The 25,126-nt window shown below is 47.9% G+C and overlaps 1 protein-coding gene and 1 long non-coding RNA gene across 2 annotated transcripts; one reads left to right on the top strand and one right to left on the bottom strand.

Moving 5' to 3' along the window:
* Positions 1-1,214: 1,214 nt before the first annotated feature.
* LOC110227783 lies at positions 1,215-2,592 on the bottom strand. Its single transcript, XR_002331460.1, has 3 exons — positions 2,160-2,592; positions 1,554-1,640; positions 1,215-1,472 (listed from the first exon to the last, which is right to left on the bottom strand). It is a non-coding gene; the product is annotated as an uncharacterized LOC110227783 (long non-coding RNA).
* Positions 2,593-16,487: 13,895 nt separating this feature from the next.
* Positions 16,488-20,167, top strand: LOC110227377 (uncharacterized protein At3g60930, chloroplastic-like). Its single transcript, XM_021021463.1, has 2 exons — positions 16,488-16,859; positions 19,565-20,167. The coding sequence occupies exons 1-2, from the start codon at positions 16,488-16,490 to the stop codon at positions 20,165-20,167; spliced, it is 975 nt and encodes a 324-aa protein (XP_020877122.1).
* The last annotated feature ends 4,959 nt before the right edge of the window (positions 20,168-25,126 follow it).

Here is a 25,126-nt window from a genome sequence, read left to right on the forward strand (position 1 = left end):
GAGCATCGATTTCCTTTGGATTCGCCTCGATGCCTCGGTGGGTTACGAGATATCCTAGGAACTCACCCGACTTTACCGCGAAACGACATTTTGCTGGGTTGAGCTTCATGTTGTGCTTGTTGAGCTGGCGAAAGCAATCGCGTAGATGGGCTATGTGGTTGTTTTCTTCAAGGGATTTGACTAGCATGTCGTCGATGTAGACTTCCATTGTCCTCCCGAGCTGCTCAGAGAACATCCTGTTGACGAGCCGTTGATACGTTGCGCCTGCGTTCTTGAGTCCGAGGGCATGACTTTGTAGCAGTAGATTCCTCGGTCTGTGATGAATGCTGTCTTCTCGCGATCGTCAGGGTGCATGAGAATCTAATTGTATCCTGCGAAAGCATCCATGAATGATAGCAATTTATTTCCCGCGGTTGCTTCCACTAAGCGATCGATATGTGGGAGTGGAAAGCTGTCTTTAGGGCAAGCTTTGTTCAGATCGGTGAAATCGACGCACACTCTCCACTTGCCATTCTTCTTTTTTACCACGACGGGATTTGCTAACCAGTCTGGATATCTTGCTTCGGAGATCGAGCCGATCTTCAGGAGCTTTTCTACTTCGGCATTCACGGCATCTGCGCAATCCCGACCCAATTTTCTTCGCTTCTGCTTGATGGGCTTAAAAGATGAGTCAACATTCAGCTCGTGGCAGATTACGTCGATGCTTACTCCAGGTAGGTCTTCAGCCGACCAGGCAAATGTATTGATGTTCTCCTTGAGAAATGAGACGAGCTCGATCTTAATTTCCTTGGTTAAGTCGCTACCGATTTCCACGCATCGTTCAGGTCGTTCGTCGTCAAGGCTGATGGAGATTACTGGATCCGAGGTAGGCTTCTTCTCCTCGCGTGCCTCCTCGATCTGTAATTGCTAGGGCTGGGCATTCGGGTTTTCGGGTCGGTTCGGGTCGGGTAATTCGGTTTTCGGGTAATTCGGGTTAGGATGTTTAGGAACCGATTAGGAACCGACTGGTTTTCGGATCGGTTTTGGTTCGGGTTCAATCGGTTTCGGGTCAGTTTTCAATTTTGATATAGAACCCGGTGTAGAACCGAAACACAATTCGGGTCGGTTTTTAAACCAGACTAACTCGAGTAAACCATACAAAACCCGAAATACCCGAACATTTAAGAACAAATAACAGAAATAGAATTCAAAAATCAATTCAAAACTAAAGAAGAAATGCATAGTATAAGAGTATTAGAACAACCAGAATTCAAATCCAAACAAAGAGAGAATAAGGAGTTTAGAGTAAAAAAGAAAAACAACATAGAAACAATTCCAACATCCAAAAACCAGAATGCAAAGTACCAAAGAGGGAGAGAGCATAAGAGCTAAGAGTTTAGAGAGAAAAAAAAAATCAATCCAGAATCACTTCACTTCCATACAAGCTTAATGAGTCTTCATCCAGAAGCTACAAAATCCCAATGTCGAAGGATCTGTAGAGATAAAAAGCATGTTAAAGAATAAGATAACAACTTAATACAAAACAAGAACATAAGACATTTTCCCCAAGTCACCACATCATCTTCACTTCTCTCCGATTCATCATCATTCTGATTCTGATATTCATCTTGTTGTCGTTGAGGAGGTGAAGAAGAACCCATCTACAATGCAACAATCAAAGAATATCACAAGTAAAAGTTAAATTCAAGCTCAGTCTCAAAAATCAAAAAGTTAAACAATTTCAAATGAGACTAATGACACTAAACAAAACGAAAATCTCAAATTCTCAATAAAAATGATGCATCTACGTTGTCTCAATTAGAGAACAGAGAAGATAGATTGATAAGTGAGCAACATAATCGAGAAAATGGAACAGATTCCTACGGCTACATACTACAGATTCCTAGAGCTACATTCCTAGAGCTACATTCCTACGGCTACATACTACAGATTCCTACGGCTACATACTTCACAATTACACAACTTCACATTCACACAAAGTCACAATTCACAAACCTATTGTTAAACATAAGAAACTGAAACCCATAAATGACATAATTACAAAGCTCTATCAATCTAAGATGCATAAGAAACTGAAATACAAAATAAATTAAACACAGAAATGATAGAATTACAAAGTTTGAATAAGAGAATACGAGAAAGGAGAAACACAAACTGACGATTGATTTGTCGAAGAAGCTGATAGAGTAGGTTTAGCAGCTATTTCTCGTGAATCGTTTAGGGGATTTAGGGTTTCCAGTTTGCCAATTTGGGGTTTATATAGGCTTTAAGATGAGAAACGAATCAATGGAGTGGAGAAGTGGAAACGGCAAAAGCAATCTAGAAAATCGGAGAGAATATCGGAAACAGGAGATACGTGCTCTCAAGTCTCGATATTTTTGGGTTTATGAATATATGATTACTTCTCTTAACTACACATATCCTTATATATATGTGTATACAATAAATGGCCGGTTAACCGATCGGGTTTCGGTTTACACCCGAACCGAAACCGAACCCGCTGCAAATCAATCATATTATCCGTTCGGTTTATAGAGTCTAACCGAAACCGTACCTGAACCTCATTTTTCGGGTCGGGTCGGGTCGGGTTTTCGGGTTTCGGAGAAAATGCACAGGCCTAGTAATTGCTATAACTGTTTAGATATAGCCTTCTCTTCACTCCGGCCAAGTTTTGATTTCTTGTGGTCGGTCTCAGCCTTTGCTTCAGTGACAGGGTTTCGGAGTTTGTGTGCTGCCATGAAACACATCCGAGAATTCTTCTGACTGCCCCAGATCGTTTTCACACCATTAGGGGTCGGGAATTTGACACAGAGAGGATATGTTGAGGCGACTGCTCGCATTAGATTTAGCCACAGAGTTCCCATTATGACGTTGTAGATGGTAGGTTGATCGGTGACCGAGAAGTTGACTATCTTTGTCACCCCGCCGGCTCGGACCGGTAATTGGATAGTTCCAAGCGTCATAAAAGTTTCTCCTGAAAATCCGAGGACTGGCCTCGGGGTCGGAGTTACCTGTGACATGTCGATGTTCATTTGTCGGAGCGTTTCGCGAAAGATTACGTCGATGGTGCTGCCGGTGTCGACTAATATTCGGTAAATGTCATGGTCTCCTATCGCTAATGTTATGACGAGCGGATCGTTATGAGGCATGTCAAGCCCGTTCGTCTCGCTTTCCTCGAATGTGATCACGTCGTTAGGTCGATCGAAGGATCTTGTCCAGTTGCTAGGCGCCTCAGCTCGGCGTTGATAAGCTTTGATTGCTGCTACGGTGTCAGGACAGTACGGTGATCCACCCATTATGGTGAGGACTTTTTGCCGTGTATTGTCTTGGTCTTCGTCTTGAGTTCCCCAGGTTCTTTTCTAAGACTCCTGATTCCTTGGCTCGGGGTCTCTTCCCGGGTTGGTTTGTTCGGGCTCTGGCTCTGGCTCGAGATCCTTAAGTGTGATGTTCGTCCCGACGTCTCCAGCTAGGAATTTAGTTGCTAACTTAGCGCCGAGGCTTCGGCATCTCGAGGTATGGTGGCCGAAGATTTTGTGGTGCTCGCAATATTCTTGATCATTGCTCGGTGGCTGGTCCCTAGTCCAGGTGAAGGACTCTCTTCCTCCTCCACGGCCTTGGCCTGTGCCGCGACCTCGGCCTCGGGGCGTGTCAATCTGGTAGTTATGGTATCCCGAGAAGTTGCGTCCTTCGTGATGCGTATTCGTACCACTCTCACGCGTCTTCTTCTGGACCGGAGGTGTCGCTTGGGTTTTCTCGGTTTTCTCGGCTCGGGGCGCCTGCTTCGTTGGCTCATGCCTCTTTGCTAGCAGCGCCATCTCTTCTTCGTGGGCGACAAAATCTGAGGCTCGGTCCAGCGCGTCGCGAATTGTTGTCGGTTTAGACAGGTTCAACTCTTTCCTGAATTCTGACTTGTACCAGAGAGCTTTCTTCAAAGCCGAAAGAGCAGCTACATCTGTAATTCCTTCGACCTTGGCTAGCGTCGATTTGAAGGTTGTGTGGAAATCTCTTAACGGCTCGGTGGGTTGTTGGGACAGGGACCACAGATCCGCGTCGGAGGTTCCGGGGTCGATGAGCACGGAGTATTGCTTGAGGAACAGTGTCGACAGCTCGTCGAAACTGTCGATCGAGTTTCGTTCCAATCTTGAAAACCACTCTAATGCGGGTCCCTTGAGGTGTTCCACAAATAGTAAGCATAGACCAGCATCCTTCTCCCCGGGCTTGAACCTGGCTCGGGCCACGGATATCACGAACGATTTAATGTGACACTTCGGGTCGGTTGATCCGTTGTAAGAGTCAATTTTGAACTTCCCCAGATTTGACATCGTCGTTTCGGAAATTCTTTCGGTGAAAGGCGTATTCCGAGATTCTTCCAAAATTCGGTCGATGTTACGTGCGGAGGATGAAACGCTATGTATCTGGGTTTTGACGAGCTTCATATCAGCTTCCGCCTTGGCTAGGGAGGCTCGGATCTTGCTGAGCTCGTCTTCTCTTTCGGATTCTTCGGCCCACCTTATGTTTTCCTCAGTTTCTTCGTCATCAGTGAGATCAGGTCGCTCGGCAGAATCAGCTCCGGCTCTGGTGCGCTCGTCTTGCAAATCATTTGGCTTGTTCGTCAAGTCCACTGCGTCTAGTTCGGTGGGATCATCCTAATTCTCGCGTCTGGTAGGGTCGGCTCGGGTTGCGACTCTGGTGTTGTTGGTTGGTGTCGCGAACGTGAGTCTTGTCGGGTTGATGCCAGGCAAATCCCTACAGGCTCGTGGCGGCCGAGTCTGGAAACGCGTGGTTTTTTTTGCCCACGGGTTGCGATTTCGTCGATTCGCTGCGCCAAGTTTATGTTAGCTTTCTCTTGGTCGTCAGCTTTCTTCTGGAATTTAACCATCATATCCTTTAGTTCGGCTAGGGTCGCTGAGATTGCCGGGTCGGCCTGAGGATTCTGAGGGTTCGGAGGGTTAGGGTTGCCTCCTCCGGCTGGTGGTGTCTGACGACCGTCTTCGTTCATCATCTTTTTCGGTAATTGAGTTCTGCGTCTTAGGGTAAGAGAATTCTAAAGTATCCCCACAGATGGCGCCAAACTGTGGAAGTCGAAACTAACACAATCAAGATTTGTCTAGGGTTTTATTTTAGGGATACGATAAACGTGAATTCTCAAAGAACAACAGAAACAATTGTAACCAAAGATGGTGTTCTTGATCTTATTGATGAAAAGAGTAGTTTTGATCGTGCAAGAGTTTGATTGTAAAAGGAAAAAGGTGTTTGTGCTGTAAGAGCTTTGTGTCGTGTAAATTCTAGAGCGATCTTCCCCCCTTTCTGTGAGAGCCTTGAGTCTCTTTATATAGGGATGATAAACCGCCTCTCCAGCGATATTCTCGGAAGATTTCCATTTATCTTGAAGTCGGCTAGAATATCGCGGATTTGGATAATTTCCTTATTCTTCGGAGTCTTTGGAAGATTTCCTGATTCGAGTCGATCCTTCTAGATTTTCTCCTATCATTTCCGGGTATATCGGAAATGAGGTCTTGCTCAGAAATGATATCTTTGAAGGCAAATATTTACTAAGTACTTGCCTCAGGTGTCTTGATGATTTCGCCTCGGGCACCTTGGAGACTTCCTAGTACTCGGGCCGGGAGACAATGTGACGTTCCCGAACCGAGATATTCACCGGGCTCGGGTATCCGCGAGGGAACCGGCTTAGGTACCCGAACTGCAGATGGGCTCGGTCATCAAATTGGGCTCGGACAACGGGCTCGGGTATCTAGTTGGTTTAGCAGAATCCCGAACCGGATGGCAAAGTGTCCGAGCCGATCAGCGTAGAACCCGAGCTGGTGGAGAGATTGTTCCGAGCTGTTTTGAGAGGATCCCCTGAGCTGGCGTGCACGCTTGCTCATGACGTTTTATGTTTGGCTCGATCCCAGGTGGATGGAATCCGACCCCAACAACCCTTTTCAGGGATTAAGCCACCCCGTAGTTCAAGTATATGCGTACCTTAGGTTCTTAGCGATAATATTTCCTTAGATGTATGACGTTCCAGGATCTAGGTACCGCTTTGCCGTTCATGTTGATGAGTTCGTAGACGCCGGGACGGATCACCTTTGCGATCGTGTAAGGTCCTTCCCAATTGACGCTGAGCTTACCTGCGTTCTGTTTGGCGGTATTCTGGAAAACTTTGCCCAGTACGAGATCTCCTTCGTGGAAGCGGCGATTCTTAACATGAGAATTGTAGTACCGAGCTGTAGCATTCTGATAGTTCTGCATACGGACCAAAGCCGAATCTCTTCTTTCGTCGATTAACTTCAGTTCGTCCAGCATCATCTGAGTATTGGAATTTTCCTGCTCGGGGAGCAAACGTCTTCTTATTCCGGGGATCTCGGCTTTGGTGGGAATCACACACTCCGTACCGTAGACGAGGGCGAAAGGTGTTTCTCCCGTGGCCCGCCGCGGCGTTGTTCTGTGCGACCATAGTACTCCTTCCAATTCGTCGGCCCAGCGGCCTTTCTTCGCGTCGAGGCGCTTCTTTATTCCGTCGAGAATCGTCTTGTTTGCTGCTTCCGCCTGTCTGTTTCCCTGAGGATACCGAGGCGTAGACTTGCTGAGGCGAATTCCCCATTTCTCACAGAATCCTTCGAATCGAGACGAAATGAACTGTGATCCGTTGTCTATAACGATCTCATAAGGTATCCTGTGGCGGCATATGATGTTCTTCCAGACGAAGTTCTCGACCTGTGCGTCTTTGATGCTGGCATAGGAATCCGCTTCGATCCATTTGGAGAAGCAGTCTGTTAGTACGAAGACAAGTTTCTTCTGCTTGGAGTTGTGTAGAGGTCTGATAATGTTCATGGACCAGCGCATGAAGGGGTAAGGCGAGGTGATGGAAGAGAGGAGCTCGGCGGGCTGATGAATGGTTGGTGCGTGCCTCTGGCATTTGTCGCACCGTTGAGAAAACTTCTGTGGCGTTTGATTTTTATGGCTAGGGCTCTCTCGCCAGAATGATTCCCACAAGATCTGCCGTGTACTTCTTCCATGACTCTCCGAGCTTCGTTTCCTTCGACACAGATAAGGAGTGGTCCGGAGAATTGCCATTTAAAGAGTTCTCCGTCGATCAGAGTATACCGCGCTGATATTGCCTTAAGCTTCCGAGCTGCCCATTTTTCAGCAGGAACTTCTCCATCTGCTATGTAACTTCGGATGGCTCCGATCCATTTGGCATCGCTTCCGTATTCAAGCTCGGTCGCGTTTGTAGTTTGCTGGTCTAGCAGTTCGATGTCCATTTCTTCTGGTTCTTCCATCTCCCGATCTGTTAGAACTTGATCCTTGCTATTGTCTTCAATGCTCGGCTTTTCGATGAACTCGACCGGTATGATCCTCTTCAGATTTGGGTCAGAGGTTGAAGCTAAAGCCGCTAAGGCGTCGGCCGATGTGTTCTCGCCTCGCGGGATTCTGGTTAACTTGAATTCTTCGAACTGTTTTGCCAGGTCTTGCGTGAGAGCCAGATACGCTTCCATTCGTTCATCGCGAGCCGTGTATTCTCCGTTAAATTGATTGGCCACGAGATGGGAGTCGCAGAAAGCTCGTAGCTTGTTGATCTGAAATCCCCGAGCCAGCTTCAGTCCTGCTATCAGTGCTTCGTATTCTGCTAAGTTGTTAGTCACGTCGAAATTTAACCGAAAAGATTGCTCGAGGATTTCACCTTCCGGTGATGCTAAGCGGATCCCGACACCAGAACCTTGTTTCGAAGATAATCCGTCGACATGGAGGATCCAAACGGCATCGGGCGACTCTTCTCGGGCTTTTTCTGTTGGCAGTTCAATGATAAAGTCGGCGAGGACCTGAGATTTTGCGCACGTTTTGTTCCTATATTCGATGTCGTACTCACTGAGTTCCACCGCCCATTTGGCCAGGCGTCCCGACTGGCTCAGACTATGCAAGATAGTTCGGAGTGATACAGGCGCCATGACGACAATTGAGTGAGATTGGAAATACGGCTGTAGCTTCCGAGCTGACATTACTACGGCGAGGGCAAGCTTTTCAGTTTGCAGATAGCGTGTTTCTGCTTCGGTGAAAGTTTGTGAGACATAGAATATTGGTTTCTGTTCTCCTCTGTCTTCTCTAACGATGACTCCTCTTATTGCTATATCTGAGACGGCGATATACAGAAATAACGGCTCGCCCGGGATTGGTTTCGCTAACACCAGTGGGTTAGCTAGATACTTCTTCAGTTTCTGGAAGGCTTCTTCGCAAAGATCGGTCTACTCGAACTTCTTGTTTCCACGTAGAGTGTCGTAGAAAGCCAAGCATTTGTCAGTTGACCGTGAGATGAATCGGTTCAGGGCTGCGACTCTCCCGGTAAGGCGTTGAACTTCGCGTTTGTTCTGCGGTGAGGGCATGTTCAGTAGGGCATCAATTTGCTTTGGATTCGCCTCGATGCCTCGGTGGGTTACGAGATATCCTAGGAACTCACCCGACTTTACCGCAAAACGACTTTGCCGGGTTGAGCTTCATGTTGTGCTTGTTGAGCTGGCGAAAACAGTCGCGTAGATGGGCTATGTGGTCGTTTTCTTTGAGGGATTTGACTAGCATGTCGTCGATGTAAACTTCCATCGTTTTCCCGAGCTGCTCGGAGAACATCCTGTTGACGAGCCGTTGGTATGTCGCGCCAGCGTTCTTGAGTCCGAAGGGCATGACTTTGTAACAGTAGATACCTCGGTCCGTGATAAAGGCTGTCTTCTCGCGATCGTCGGGGTGCATGAGAATCTGGTTGTATCCCGCAAAAGCATCCATGAACGATAGCAACTTATTTCCCGCAGTTTCTTCTAATAAACGATCGATATGTGGGAGCGGAAAACTGTCTTTAGGACAAGCTTTGTTCAGATCGGTGAAGTCGACGCAAACTCTCCACTTGTCGTTCTTCTTTTTAACCACGACGGGGTTCGCTAACCAGTCTGGATATCTTGCTTCGGAGATTGAACCGATCTTCAGGAGTTTTTCTACTTCTGCATTTACGGCATCCGCGCGATCCCGACCCAATTTTCTTTGCTTCTGCTTGATGGGCTTGAAAGATGGGTCAACATTCAGCTCGTGGCAGATTACGTCGATGCTTACTGCGGGTAGATCTTCAGCCGACCAGGCAAAGGTGTTAATGTTCTCCTTGAGGAATAACATGAGCTCGGTCTTGATCTCCTCGGTTAAGTCGCTGCCGATTTCCACGCACCGTTCAGGCCGTTCTTCGTCGAGGTTAATGGAGATTACAGGATCCGAGGTAGGCTTCTTCTCCTCGCGTGCCTCCTCGATCTGTAATTGCTATAATTGTTTAGATATAGCCGTCTCTTCGCTCCGGCCAAGTTTTGATTTTTTGTGGTCAGCTTCGGCCTTAGCTTCAGTGACCGGGTTTCGAAGCTTGTGTGCTGCCATGAAGCACATCCATGAATTTTTCTGACTTCCCCAAATCGTTTTCACGCCATTGGAGGTCGGGAATTTGACACAGAGATGATACGTTGATGCGATAGCTCGCATTAGATTTAGCCACGGCGTCCCCATTATGACGTTGTAGATGGTAGGTTGATCGGTGACCGAGAAGTTGACTATCTTTGTCACCCCGCCGGCTCGGACTGGTAATTGGATGGTTCCAAGCGTCATTAAAGTTTATCTTGAAACCCCGAGGACTGGCCTCGGGGTCGGAGTTACCTGTGACATGTCGATATTCATTTGTCGGAGCGTTTCGCAAAAGATCACGTCGATGGTGCTGCCGGTGTCGATTAATACTCGGTAAATATCATGGTCTCCTATCGCTAATGTGATGACGAGTGGATCGTCATGAGGCATGTCGAGCCCGTTCGTCTCGCTTTCCTCGAATGTGAACACGTCGTTGGGTCGGTCAAAGGGTCTGGCCTAGTTGCTAGGCGCCTCGGCTCGGCGTTGATATGCTTTGATCGCGGCTACGGTGTCAGGACAGTATGGCGATCCACCCATTATGGTGAGGACCTTTTGCCGCGTACCATCTCGGTCTTTGTCCTGCGCCCCCTAGGTTCTTTTCTGAGACTCCTGGTTCCTTGGCTCGGGGTCTCTTCCCGGGTTGGTCTGTTTGGGCTCTGGCTCTGGCTCGAGGTCTTTAAGCGTGACGCTCGTCCCGAGCTCTCCTGCTAGGAATTTGCCTGCTAACTTAGCGCCGAGGCTCCGGCATCTCGAGGTGTGGTGGCCGAAGATTTTATGGTGCTCGCAATATTCGTGATCATTGCTTGGTGGTTGATCCCTTGTCCAGGTGAAGGACTCTCTTCCTCGTCCACGGCCTCGGCCTCTGCCGCGTCCTCGGCCTCGGGGCGTGTCAATCTGGTAGTTATGGTATCCCGAAAAATTACGCCCTTCGTGATGGGTATTCGTCCCGCTCTCACGCCTCTTCTTCTGGACCGGAGGTGTTGCTTGGGTCTTTTTGGCTCGGGGCGTTTGCTTTGTCGGCTCATGCCTCTTTGCTAGCAGCGCCATCTCTTCTTCATGGGCGACGAAATCCGAGGCTCGGTGCAGTGCATCGCGAATTGTTGTTGGTTTAGACAGGTTCAACTCTTTCCTGAATTCTGACTTGTACTAGAGAGATTTCTTTAAAGCATAAAGGGCGGCTACATCTGTGATTCCTTCGACCTTGGCTAGCGTCGATTTGAAGGTCGTGAGGAAATCTCTTAACGGCTCGGTGGGCTGTTGAGATAGAGACCACAGATCTGCGTCGGAGGTTCCGGGGTCGATGAGCACGGAGTATTGCTTAAGGAAAAGTGTCGACAGCTCGTCGAAACTGTCAATCGAGTTTCGTTCTAATCTTGAAAACCACTCTAAAGCGGGTCCCTTGAGGTGTTCTACGAATAGTAAGCATAGACCAGCATCCTTCTCCCCGGGCTTGAACCTGGCTCGGGCCATGGATATCACGAACGATTTGATGTGACACTTCGGGTTGGTTGATCCGTTGTAAGAGACGATTTTGAACTTCCCCAGATTGGACATCGTCGTTTCGGAAATTCTTTTGGTGAAAGGCGTATTCCGAGATTCTTCCAAAATTCGGTCGATGTTCGGTGCAGAGGATGAAACGCTATGTATCTGGGTTTTGACGAGCTTCATATCAGCTTCCGCCTTGGCTAGGGAGGCTCGGATCTTGCTGAGCTCGTCTTCTCTTTCGGATTCTTCAGCCCATCTTATGTTTTCCTCAGTCTCTTCGTCATCAGTGAGGTCGGTTCGTTCGACAGAGTTAGCTCCGGCTCGGTTACGCTCGTTTTGTGGATCGTCCGGCTCGTTTGTCGGGCCCACTTCGTCTGGTTCGGTGGGATCATCCTGATCCTCGCGTCTGGCAGGATGGGCTCGTAGCGGATGAGTCTGGAAACGCGCGGTTTTGTGTTGCCCACGGGATGTGATTTCGTCAATTTGCTGCGCCAACGTCTTGTTAGCTTTCTCTTGGTCGTCAGCTTTCTTCTGGAATTTGACCATCATATCCTTCAGTTCGGCTAGGGTCGCTGAGATTGTCGGATCGGCCTGAGGATTCTGAGGGTTCGGAGGGTTAGGGTTTCCTCCGGCTGGTGGTATCTGGCGATCGTCTTCGTTCATCGTTCTTCGGTAATCGAGTTCTGCGTCTTAGGGTAAGAGAATTCTAAAGTATCCCCACAGACGGCGCCAAACTGTGGAAGTCGAAACTAACACAATCAAGATTTTTCTAGGGTTTTATTTTAGGGATACGATAAGCGTGAATTCTCAAAGAACAACAGAAACAATTGTAACCAAAGATGGTGTTCTTGATCTTATTGATGAAGAGAGTAGTTTTGATCGTATAAGAGTTTGATCGTAAAAGAAAAAGGTGTTTGTGCCGTAAGAGCTTTGTGTAGTATAAATTCTAGAGTCATGTCGCCTCCCTTCTACGAGAGCCTTGAATCTCTTTATATAGGGGTGATAAACCGCCTCTCCAGCGATATTCTCGGAAGATTTCCATTTATCTTGAAGTCGGCTAGAATATCGCGGATTAGGATAATTTCCTTATTCTTCGGAGTGTTTTGGAAGACTTCCTGATTTGAGTCGATCCTTCGAGATTCTTCCTTATCATTTCTGGGTATATCGGAAATGATCCTTCTTTTTCGGAAATGGTGCCTTGCTTGGAAGTGGTACTTTGACGATGAATATTTACTAAGTCTTTGCCTCGGGTGTATCACGTTCTCTCCTCGGGTAATTCAGAAGCTGATTAGTGTTTGGCTCGGAGATAAGAGAGGCGCGGCTCGGGCTTCCGAGGAAAATCGGCTCGGTCACACGGAGGAAACGGCTCGGGCGTCCTGGCGTGAACCGGCTCGGGCACTCGAAGAGCCGGTTCGGGTTTCCGAGCTTGCCTATGGATCCTGAGGTAGGCGTTTCCCGAGGGGCCTGGCACGTTGCCCCGAGGCGAGTGACTTTCTACACCGAGGTGAATGGCTTGCTGCACCGAGGTGATTGATATACTTCCCCGAGGTATCTTCAAAAGCTCCAAAGTTTGGCTCGGTGCTAAGGGATGAAATCCGACCCCAACAGGAGACAATTGGAGATGATGTCAAGTTCTTCTCTGCCCGCTCCAAGAGCAACACCATTAGGAGCCCAGTCCTTCACTACTTCCACCGCATCCTATCCAGCGTTCTCTTTGCAAGGGAGATAACCGGTACTATCATCAGCGGGGAGATGGAAGTGATGGTGATGGCACTGCAGGAAACCCTTGGTGTAACAAAAGACAATACCGTGTTGGTGGGTGACAAGTCAAACTCTTCTGCCGTCTTCTTCTTGCTCAGCCACCTGTGAAGCTACAAGGCGTGGGCGGTGACGAATGCCAAGAAGAATTCTAAAGGAAAATTTTTCATGGGTGGGCTGATAACACCTATATTGTTGGTATGTGGAGTACCTTTAGAGTCAGAAGAGATCTTTCCCAAGTGGGTCGACATCGAATACTTGAGGAAGACTACCTCATTGGATTGCGAGATGCTGGATGGAAGGTATGCCTGGATATTTGATCTTCTAGAAGCAGAAGGAGCGAAATTTCTCCTCCCTCACCAGGCATTCACAAAGATCAAGGACAGAGACAACATTGACTTCAAACCACCTGTTGAGATACTCTATGGCGTGAACGAAGTTGTTCAACCTGCTGAAGAAGAAGGAGTTAAAGAAGAAGAAGACGAAGCTGAGGAAGAAGAAGAGGACCTGGATATAGAGGAATACAACACCCGGAGGTTCCATTTCGCAGAGCACAAACCGCCATCAAGACAGAGCAAGAGCCTCACTAAGAGTCTTGAGAAGCTCAGCAAGCTCCAAGCCTGGTGAAAGTTCAAGGACAAGTTCATTGGTAAGTGCTACAAGATGGTCACATCTATACAGAAGAAGTTGAACCGCTCCTCTTCTAGCACTACAGCAACAAGAGCAGACCTCCCTGAAGATATACCCTCCAGACGTTATGATTCAGATGCACCAAGAAACTCAACCTATGAACCGGTTCAAGATGTTACGAAGTGCCCAGGCAATCCACCTATGAACCAAGGGAAGCAGACACTTCCCAGGCACCAGCAAGACATTCTTCTCACGAACCTAGAGAGCACAGGAGAAGAAGGAAGCAAGCACTGGTTCGCTCCGGCAGCAAGGCGAGGCTCCTTAATGCCAGGCGACCACTCAACCGCCGCACTAACCGCCAAGCCGGCCCTGAGATCGAGTACCTTGCACCTAAGGAGGAAGAGCAACAACAAGGTCCCAACATTCCATGGGAATACACTAGAGAGGAGATGGACGACTACATCTCCAGGACCTTCAACTGAGGTACCACACCCAACCATCATTGTAAATACCATTTTCTGTTTTTGTTTTTGTAGTGTCTATGGAAGTCGAAACTAACACAATCGAGATTTTTCTAGGGCTTTCTTTTAGGGATACGATAAGCGTGAATTCTCAAAGAACAACAGAAACAATTGTAACCAAAGATGGTGTTCTTAATCTTATTGATGAAAAGAGCAGTTTTGATCGTACAAGAGTTTGATCGTAAAAGGAAAAAGGTGTTTGTGCTGTAAGAGCTTTTGTCATGTAAATTCTAGAGCGATCTTGCCTCCCCTTCTGTGAGAGCCTTGAGTCTCTATATATAGGGATGGTAAACCGCCTCTCCAGCGATATTCTCGGAAGATTTCCTTTTATCTTGAAGTCGGCTTATAATATCGCGGATTTAGGATAGTTTCTTTATTCTTCGGAGTTTCTTGGAAGATTTCCTGATTTGAGTTGATCCTTCGAGATTCTTCCTTATCATTTCCGGGTCTATCGGAAATGATCCTTCCTTTTCGGAAATGACGCCTTGCTTGGAAATGATACTTTAACGACGAATATTTACTAAGTCTTTGCCTCGGGTGATGATGAAGACTTCGCCTCGGAGAACTTGTGCAATCGGCTCGGGTACCCAGGACGGACTAGCTCGGGTACTCCGAGATGACTTGTTCGGGTACCCCCGAGGCGATGGGCTCGGGTACCCCGAGGCGATTGGTCTCGGGTACTCTGAGATGACTTGTTCGGGTACCCCCGAGGCGATGGGCTCGGGTACCCTGAGGCGATTGGGCTCGGGTACTCCGAGATGACTTGTTCGGGTACCCCCGAGGCGGTGGGCTCGGGTACCCTAAACCTATTGGATGGATAACCCGAGATGGATGATGCGATGCCCCGAAGTGATCTCTGAAAAACTTCCGAGGTGCTCTAAGTCTGGCTCGGCGCCAAAGGATGGAATCCGACCCCAACAGTTAGCCCCCCAGCTTGTTAGTTTGGAGAACCAAGCGTGATGAGCTTTATGACAATTGGGCCGAGCCGTTTACTTCGGATAGTTCGGTCCCTTTAAAGTTTTTGGCGATTCGAATTCCTCTGTCGTTTCATCTTCTCTTGGCGTGTGACGGTTGGGGTTCCTTCTCGAAAAGTGAAAAGGTCCTTCGCTGATTCCCGAGATTCATGCGGATGTGAAGTATCCTATTCAATTCGCGCGTGCCCGACGCGCCTTAGATGCAGACACGATGTGTTTTATTCGGCTCGTACGAACCCGACGCGCCCTAAATCCCTATAAATGTTAAGTTTCCGACTTGTTCTCTCATTTCGCAACTGCAAAGGAAAATTTTCAAGGTTCGTTCTCTTCTCTCTCTGATCTTGATTTTTTCCATTTTCTACTTTTTCCGTTCTACTTCCGTCGTAGCGCCGCCGTTTTAGATCTTAGTTTTGACTTCTCCGATGTCCAAGTCTTGTTTCTTCCAATCAAACTCTCCCAATTCATCCGAGCCAGATGTCTCTCTCTGATTCTAGTGGTTCGTCCCGAGGCGATAAACTTCTCCCTGTTTATAAGAGAAAAATGGTTTGGAGTTCTTCGAGTGATTCCGAGGCGAACGTCTCGGATCGTCAGATCGAGCTGTACCGTGGTAGTGATGCAGAGTCGGCCTCACGGGAAGAAGACCCGAGCCGTTTTATTGCTCGGGAAGACACGATTGCAGATGTAGCTCGGGATCAGGTGATGTTAAGTAGGAGGGGGGTCCATCCACTGGCAGTCGGTGAAGCTGGAGTCTCGTGCTGGCAAAATGCACCCGAGGCGCCTCTACTTTCTATTAAGGCCGAGGAGGTTCACTATGATTCTGACGAGGCGGCCAGGTTGCTTCAAGCTAAAGTTCAAGCAGCCAAGGGTCACCAGAAGAGAAGACGAGCCAAGAAAGCGAGGAAACCCGATCCCCCGGGCTCCACCTTATGCACGGAGGATTCCCTTCGTGATCTTAAGGCCCGGTTCGGTTTTAGCGAAGGGGTTGAACTAAGACTTCCAACTCCGAATGAGCGAGCAGATGATCCGCCCGAGGGGTTTTTCACCCTTTATGAGGGGTTCTTCTACCACTGCTACCTCTGGCTTCCGATTCCGAGGCCTATATTGGCGTTTCTATGGTCGTACAAGATCGCTTTGTCTCAGATCACAACCCGAGGCTTGCGCCATCTTGTAGGAATTCTGGTCCGGAGTATTGAGACGGTCAACATTGTCGACCTTAGCCACCTAAGGAATCTGTTAGAAATCCGGCGCATACCGGGTCCTGTTGAGAGGTTTTACATCTCTCCGAGGCCGAATAGGAGGGTTATCAGCGGGTTCCCGAGCAAAGATGAGAAATATACCGACCACATCTTCTACATAGTCTTGGATGAGTATAGTGTCCACGAGGACTACTTAGGGAAAGTCGTTGGAAAGTGGAGAAAAATCGGTATTTATATCCGAAGTCGTATTTGCCGTTCTGTTTTATCTTAAACTTTTTACTGACCATTTTCTTGTTCATGCAGATCGAAACCCGTCATTTCTTGAAGACATTCCCGAGGGCTTTCTATATCTTCACGACGAATTGATAGCTCGGAAGTGTGATTGGACGAAACATTTCTCCCGAGATAGAATTGAGAGGGCCTTACGTTTGTTGCACGGAACTCCTTGCCAATCCTCCTCAGAATCATCTGATCATCGCCTAGATCACCTTATCGAGATGCAGGGTGCCGCGCAATCTTTGAGAGCGAAGAAGGCTGCCGAGAGGAAGGCGGCTCGGGAAAGGGCGATACTGGAGGCGAACTTCAAACCGCCTACTCCCCCCGAAGTCAGGAATGACTCCGAGGTCGCTGTTGATACCGAGGCAATCGACGAAGCTCGGGAAGACACGACTCTGGTTGGGGCTGAGGCCTCTGTTGATGTTTTGTCGACAGAAGTCCTCGAGGCGGCAGGGACCTCGGCTATTGTTGCTCTGGGTGCCGAGGCGAAGACTAAGGCGAAGGGTAAGAGGCCCCGAGGTGATAGCTCGGGAGGCCGTAGGAAGGAGAAAAGGAGTCGTAACGAGGCTCCCATCTACAAGGATAAGACAGCTGTGAGACCCCGTCCCGGACGTCTCGGCGTCCGGCGACCCAAGGTTCACGTTCGCGCCACTTCCCGGCCGAACCTCCATATTTTCCACGATTTAACATAGAATTGCCTTTACGAGGCTTAATTCTATAATCCTTATCTCTTAACACAGCGGAAGTCTTTATACCTTTGGTCTAATTCCAACCATCCCTTGTACCGGTTTGATCGTCTCTGTCCCTTAGACTTTAGATCAATCATTAACTCGGCCAAGACATGCCATTTGTTCGCTAACCATTATAAGTCTAACAATTGCATATTCTTTGTATCCCTAATCTAACGGCCAATTCCCAAACGTCTATCTTAACTAATAAGTTAGATGCGTTTACATACCTTGGCCTACAAGCGGATTTGATTCCTCTTCGATCCGTCTATTGATCCTTCTCTTAGCCCTCTCGTCGCCTTATTCCATTCGTACAACGATTCTTAACCAATCGTGTATTGATGGACCAATCTCTATCGTTACTTAGCCATACATCCAACCAACCCCACTGGTCTAAGTCCCACGAAAGAGATTGGGGATCGTACGTTTCTCTTGGTTCACGGTGGCCGAATCAAGCTCTTGGCTCATTGGTCCATCCGTCCTCCAAACGTACGCCCCTTCGGTTTCATGGTGGACGATCAAGCCCTCGGCTTAACGAACCATCCATGTTTCCGATCCAGTCGTTTATCACTACAACCGCCGACGGTTTATTAACCATTTACCCGTCCGGTCCATGGTGGTCGATAAAGCCTTCAGCTTATCGATCCATCCATGTGATCCAAACAATATCATTATCACACCCAAGGGTCCGTGGATTCATCCATCGGATTATCGTAGGCTAGCCCATGAAATCATTCGTCCATCGACCTTTGGTTTGCTCGCGGGTCCAACATCCGTTTTGTCCACCGATTCTCACCGTGGACTTTCCCGTTGGTTATCCGTCGAGTCACCATTAGTGTTACCGATTCCCAATCGGTTTCACCATTGGCCATGGCGATTGATACATGAAGGCGGCCGCGATATTAGATCCTTACATGGTGAACCACATCACCTACCCATTCTCGGTGCTTACTCCCTTTACCGGTGAGATTGCATCCATGGGCGACCCTTGGGTGTGTTCGGTTGCACTTATCCTCGTGCTTCTTCGAACACCTTTCCCTTATACGCCTTCCCGATTAACTTCTCGTTAACCATATCATCTATCGGTCTATCGTTAGATCCGTCGATACTTCCATATTGACAATATTAGATTTTCCGATCCATTTCCTTTTTGTGTCCTTCCCTCGACGATATGACTTATAGAACGGACGATCCATCGACCCCATAATCGAGCTATCGAACCGAACCATCAATCAAGTCGTCGAACCCTCCAGCGGTTCTCATCGAATCCTCGATCGAGTAATCCACCATGTTCCCTCGACCAGATCTCCGATACGTATTGTCGGTCATCCCGCCGATCTATACGACCGATCAATCCGCCGATCTAAGCCTTGGTCCGTTTATCCGATCGTAAACAGATCCGGTTATACGTCAACCCGACCTGTTGACATGACGATCGATCCGCCTATCCCGGTTGGTCGATCCGTCTGTGCAACGGTCTATCCGAATCCGTCTTCTTCTCCGATCCGATCCTTCCGTCCAACGATCGGTCTGTCCGATCCGATCCGTACGACGATCGGTCTATCCGATCTGATCTGTCCGACGATCGGTCTGTCCGATCCGATCCGTCCGCTGATCCGTCTCTAAGACGATCGGTCTATCCCATCCATCCCTTAATACATTCTATCGAACCGTTGGATCGGGAGATAGCATGCGCATCAGTTCGGTCGTGGCTCCGAGAATCTATTCCGATTCCGGAGATACTCGCCGAGCTGCACCCCCTTTCCGACCAACACTTCGTAGAGTGTTTTGGGACCCCGTTTGGGTTGTGATGGTGATTGTGAAGTGTATGTGGATGATTGTGAGGCCCTTGGACGTCCTCCCTTATATAGGGGCCGAATGGGTGTGTTTCCGAAACATCACATCCATTCATTGCACCCTTTCGAAAGGTTGCGTCTTTCCGATCGTAACCGTTCGGCCTTATCCACCCTTTGGCCAACGGTAACCATTCGTCTGTAACCGATCGACCTTACACCTCTTCATCCCGAGCTACCACAGTCCACCAGCTCGAGTGTCAGCTGACCGGACCACCCAGCTGGGTTAGTACTCGATCAGTTCACCGAGCTCGGTTGAGCTGTCGGTCAGCTCACCTAGCTGAGCTAGCTAGTCATGCAGCTGGTTTAGCTCACCTAACTGAGCTAGCTAGTTCATCCAGCTTGTCCAGCTCACCTAGCTGGTTTAGCTCGAACGTTCTTTCGCGTTCTTTCTGGCTAAGTCTTTTGGTCCGTTTTCTTGGCCTTGACTACGCCATTCCCAATCTTTCCGTGATCATTTCTCCATGATCACTAGTTTTTCTTAAAACAAACTGGCCCGCTTTAGGATCGCGGGACGCGGGTGTTACAATAGCCTCTGCTAATCTTATCGCTTCTTGCTTGGGTCCGACCCTAGTTGCGCCCGAGGCCTTGCTGGAGGCTGAAAGTTACCGCAAAACTGCTGCAAGTTTTTGAAGGTACTGGTTCATCTCCGAGGCATCTTAGGCCTTTTAGAATTTAGAATTCTTGGTACTAACAACTTACGTTTTTGCGTCCCAGGCTTTCCATTCGATGAACTCCATGGTTCGAGCCTACGATTCTTCGAACCGGAAATGCGAGACTTCCCGAGCCGAGGCGGAGGTCAAGATTGCTGAGACCGATGCCAGGATTGTCGAGGCAGATGCAAAGATTGCCGAGGCGGCGGCCAAGATTGCCGAGGCGGCGGCCAAGATTGCCGAGGCGGATGAGGCCAGGCAGAATGCCGAGGCGTTGGCCAAAGCAGAGAAGGTCGAGCGGTTGAAGACGGCCGAGGATGGTTTTCGCCTTCAACGGAAGTTCGAGGCTGAAATCAAATGCTTGAACCGGCTATTCACCGAGGAGAAGTCTCTTCGGGAGAAGGAAGTAGCTCGGGAGAGAAAAGCGGCTAAGAAGGAGTTCGCCAAGAGGATCGAGGCGATAGAGGCGAAGATGGACCTGTACGGGAAGGCGTCTGAGCGCTACATGTTTCAAGTGCAGGCTAGGGCCAATGCCGAGCTGATTGCCGATCTTGAAGGCAGCAAAAATCTCGAAGATGAAAAGGAGGAAGTACTCCAGTGGAAAGCGGAGTATGGGGATGCTGCGGGAGGATCTGAGTCTTCCTCCGGCTTCTCCAGATTCTGTTGAAGATAATTTTGGAAACAGATCAATCGAGGGAGTTGCCGCGGGGATTGGCATCATGGATCAGGCGGGCACGAATCTGAGTTCCAAAGCCGCACGTGACCCGGAGGAGTAGGATAATTAGACCCGCGGCGTACTCCTTTCTTTTTATTTTGAATCTTTATAAGACTTGATGCATGGACGGCTTTATCCATTGAAAATGAATGTACTTTTTGGTTTCTCAAAAAATTTCTAGTCTCGGAGTTTAACTTTTCGAACCATCTTAAATCCAGTGTTTAGTACGAACTGGGGCACCAGCTGGGTTTTAGTACGTATAACTCAGCGGTTTTCGGTCAAGTAGGAGTCAAACTTCCACTGTTTTAGTTTCCGAGACAACCAAGCGAATCGTGTACCAGTGTTAAGGAAACTGGGTTTTGGTAAGTGGGACTAATATCTTTTTCGGTTGCGACCCGAGCTGATATAGTCGATTGCCAGTGCTTAGAAGCGAACTAGGGTACCAGTGTCAAAGTCAACTGGGTTTTCTGAAGACAATTTCTTGATGGCAAGATATCTCCGACCGAATTGTCTCGAATGCTTATATAGCGCGCTATAACCGAAGCGGTGAAATGAGCTCTCCGTTCGTGGACGTGGCCATCGTCCGAACGAACTGTCGGCTTTGTGGGTCGATAAAAGGACCGTAAAAGTTCCCGAGATGAGTTTTGGGAAAGATGTCGAGGTGGATTTGAATTGAAAACCCGAAGGGTAAACTTAGAATTTATAAAATTTTTGTGGGAGTATATGTATACGGACCCACTCCCCCCCTTTTTTAATTAGGGGGGGTAGCTGAACTCGTCCGAGGACGAGCTGCCTACGTACCCTTTTCAGGGATCAAGCCACCCCGTAGTTCAAGTACATGCGTACCTTAGGTTCTTAGCGATAATATTTCCTTAGATGCATTGCGTTCCAGGATCTAGGTACCGCTTAACCGTTCATGTTAATGAGTTCGTAGATGCCGGGACGGATCACCTTTGCGATCGTGTAAGGTCCTTCCCAATTTGCGCCGAGCTTACCTGCGTTCTGTTCGGCAGTATTCTGGAAAACTTTGCGCAGTACGAGATCTCCTTCGTGGAAGCGGCGATGTTTAACGTGAGAATTATAGTACCGAGCTGTAGCATTCTGATAGTTCTGCATTCGGACCAAAGCCGAATCTCTTCTTTCGTCAATTAAGTCCAGCTCGTCCAGCATCATCTGAGTGTTGGAATTTTCCTGCTCGGGGAGAAAACGTCTTCTTAGTCCCAGGATCTCGGTTTCGGTGGGAATCACACACTCCGTACCGTAAACGAGGGCGAAAGGTGTTTCTCCCATGGCCCGCCGCGGCGTTGTTCTGTGCGACCATAGTACTTCTTCCAATTCATCGGCCCAGCGGCCTTTCTTCGCGTCGAGGCTCTTTTTTATTCCGTCGAGAATCGTTTTGTTTGCTGCTTCCGCCTGTCCGTTTCCCTGAGGATACCGAGGCGTAGACTTGCTGAGGCGAATTCCCCATTTCTTGCAGAATCCTTCAAACCGAGCCGAAATAAATTACGATCTGTTGTTTGTAACGATCTCGTAAGGTATCCCGTGGCGGCATATGATGTTCTTCCAGACGAAGTTCTCGACCTGTGCGTCTTTGATGCTGGCATAGGAGTCCGCCTCGATCCATTTGGAGAAGTAGTCTGTTAGTACGAGGACGAGTTTCTTCTGCTTGGAGTTGTGTAGAGGTCCGATGATGTCCTTGGACCATCGCATGAATGGATAAGGCGAAGTGATGGAAGAGAGGAGCTCGGCGGGTTGATGAATGGTTGGTGCGTGCCTCTGGCATTTATCACACCGTTGAGAAAACTTCTCGCATGTTGGTGTCGGATCCCGCACCAGAAGTACGAGACCAACCAAAGATTGCCACGTAGTCAAGATAAAGGGCCCATAAAGGATGAAGCCCATCGGACCCATGAGCTGAAGGAACGGTCGAAGTGGTTGTCACCACTTCGAGAGTCCGAGGTGACTGCATTGTGACATGAGTTCGATGTGGAAGACACGGGTAAGACGGTTCAAGGACACTTGGGCCGAAAAGGCGAGGCCCACGAAGATCAGAGTCAACTCAATTTCAAACGTTGAGCATTAAAGTCAAGGAATCAAAACGGACACATTTAAGAAGGAATAATTGTACTTAATTACTCATTTTAATGTCGTTTCTCTATGTATAAATATAAAGGCCAATGGCTATGTAAAGGGGATCTTCCTCTCAAGAAAGAAATATTATAGCAATTTTTGTAACAATTCACAAGCTTTTACACATTCATTTTTGTCTCTCAAGAATAATCTTTCCCACTTAATAAAATACTTGAGTGTGTGAATCCGACATCCACATTTTGGCGCCGTCTGTGGGGACAGATTAGGATTCTTGAGTGGTCAGATTTTTCCTTTATCACATTTCCGAGATAAGCAACAATGTCCGGAGGAGACGCCGTTGAGACATCATTGGCTGAAACCCTCAAAGCTATGCAGCAAACCATGTCGGACATATCACAAAAGTTCTCGGATGTGGAAAAGACCGTTGATACGTTGCAAACATCCCAGGTATCTCTTAGCCAAAACGTCAATACTATACAAACTCGTGTTCGTTCTTTAAGTGCAGGAAACCTTGCGGGAATCCGAAGAGGGATATTCAACTCGCCAAGTTCCGTTGCACGAAATGAAACCAGCGGACAAACAACTCCCGGCGCTACTAACAATGTAGCCCAGACGTTGGAAGAAGATACACAGCTTGAGGATGAAGAACAACTCGCAGCTCAGTACGAGCAGGAGAACCTCGACCAGTTCGAGACCATGAGGAAGGTTAGCCAGGAATTAAAAGAAATGAAATCAAAATTTCATCAAGCTACAAGCTCAGAGCCAGACATCAGTCGAGTCATTGAAGAAGCTAGGCGAACACCTTTCATCTCGCGAATTGCAAGTTTGAGGATCAAAGATTCCCGGAAACTCAAGTTGGACCCTTACAGCGGATTGGAGGATCCAAAAAGCTATCTCGCAGCTTTTCTGATCGCTGCTGGAAGAGTCGAATTGGATGAAGCTGATGAAGACGCAGGCTATTGCAAGCTGTTTTCGGAGAATCTATGTGGCCAAGCTCTAATGTGGTTCACCCAATTAGAGCCGGGTTCGATCAGCAATTTCGACGAATTATCAGCCGTATTCTTAAAGCAATACTCCATCCTTATGGATAAAAGCGTTTCGGATGCCGATCTTTGGAACTTAACGCAAGGATCTAATGAGTCACTTCGAGTCTTCATCACCAAATTCAAAGGAGTGCTGTCAAAACTCCCAAGAATCTCGCAGCAATCAGCTTTATCTGCCCTACGAAAAGGATTGCGACACGATTCAAGGTTTAAAGAAGACTTAATACTTCATAAACCAGACACAATTCAGGATGCACTCTTCCGCGCGAACAACTGGATGGAGGTAGAGGACGAAAAAGAAAGTTTTGCCAAAAGAAATAAGCAAGAAAAGCCGGCAATCACCATCCCTACCAAGAAGTTCGAGCCTAGGGAGAGCAAAGGACCAAGGAAGTTTGGGTCGCAACCCTTCAACAATACCGTCGGAAAGCAATTCCAAGGGAAAGGAAGATCAAACACTTGGATCCGTGATGAAAGTCTATATTGCGACATTCATAAAGTAACCGGACATTTAACCAAGGATTGCAGCGTTCTTAAAAGGCACCTCGCAGAGCTTTGGGCCAGTGGAGATCTTTCCAAATTCGATATAAAAGATTTTGTGAAGGAATACCACGAAGCAAAAGAAAACTCCAAAGATCAAGATTCCAAAAGACCAAGGTTATCCAACGAAGAAGAACCAAGGAGTTCGAAGGGTAAGATCAATGTGATTCTAGGAGGTTCTAGATTTTTCGGAGATTCGATAAGTTCCATCAAGAAACATAGACGAAATATCCTACTCAAAGCAAGCTTAAGCGAGGAAGTTGATTTTCAAGGTGCATCAATATCATTTAGTGAAGAAGAAACGCGGTACCTCGAAAGACCTCATGATGACGCTCTAGTCATTACCCTCGACGTTGCCAACTTCGAAGTATCAAGGATCCTTATAGATACAGGCAGTTCGGTCGACTTGATCTTTTTAAGTACTTTAGAAAGAATGGGAATCAGCCGAGCGGACATAGTGGGGCCTCCGTCCCCATTAGTTGCATTCACAAGTGAATCAGCCATGTCTCTCGGGACAATCAAGCTACCGGTCCTTGCCAAAAAAGTATCAAAGATCGTGGACTTCGTTGTCTTCGATAAGCCCGCAGCTTACAACATCATCCTTGGTACTCCTTGGATCTATCAAATGAAAGCAGTCCCCTCTACATATCATCAGTGTATCAAATTTCCAACATCAAATGGGGTGGAAACAATTCGGGGAGATCAAGAAGCTTCACGGACGTGTTACTTAGCTAGCCACCGTTTGAAGATCCAATAGCAATTAACAAAGCCCGCAAAAGAAGGACTAAGGCAAAAATTTCCTAGTGGGCAGGAAAAAGAGGATGTGGTAGTCGAAGTGGTATTGGAAGAAGACAAACCAGATCGGAAAGTTCGAATTGGAGCAACTTTGACTGGTCAAATAAAAGAAGCTTTGATCGAACTCTTAAGGAAAAACAAAGCATCATTTGCATGGTCAGCAGCGGACATGCCTGGCATAAATCCGAGTGTAATTTGTCATGAACTAAACGTAGATCCAAGCTTCAAACCGGTGAAACAAAAAAGAAGAAAACACGGAGTGGAGCGAGCCAAAATAGTAAATGACGAAGTAGATAAACTTTTGAAGATAGGATCCATAAGAGAAGTGCAATACCCGGAATGGATAGCAAACACTGTCGTTGTCAAGAAAAAGAATGGGAAAGATAGGGTTTGCATCGATTTTACAGACTTGAATAAAGCATGTCCCAAAGATAGTTTCCCGCTC

Source organism: Arabidopsis lyrata, assembly GCF_000004255.2.
Source record: "Arabidopsis lyrata subsp. lyrata unplaced genomic scaffold ARALYscaffold_6, whole genome shotgun sequence".
In the NCBI taxonomy this organism is placed as follows: domain Eukaryota; kingdom Viridiplantae; phylum Streptophyta; class Magnoliopsida; order Brassicales; family Brassicaceae; genus Arabidopsis; species Arabidopsis lyrata.

Coding starts and splice junctions, on each gene's coding strand:
- LOC110227377 (XM_021021463.1), top strand. CDS start 16,488: ATGCAGGGTGCCGCGCAATCTTTGAGAGCGAAGAAGGCTGCCGAGAGG. Junction 16,860..19,564: donor TCTACAAGGATAAGACAGCT/GTGAGACCCCGT, acceptor TTTGCGTCCCAG/GCTTTCCATTCGATGAACTC.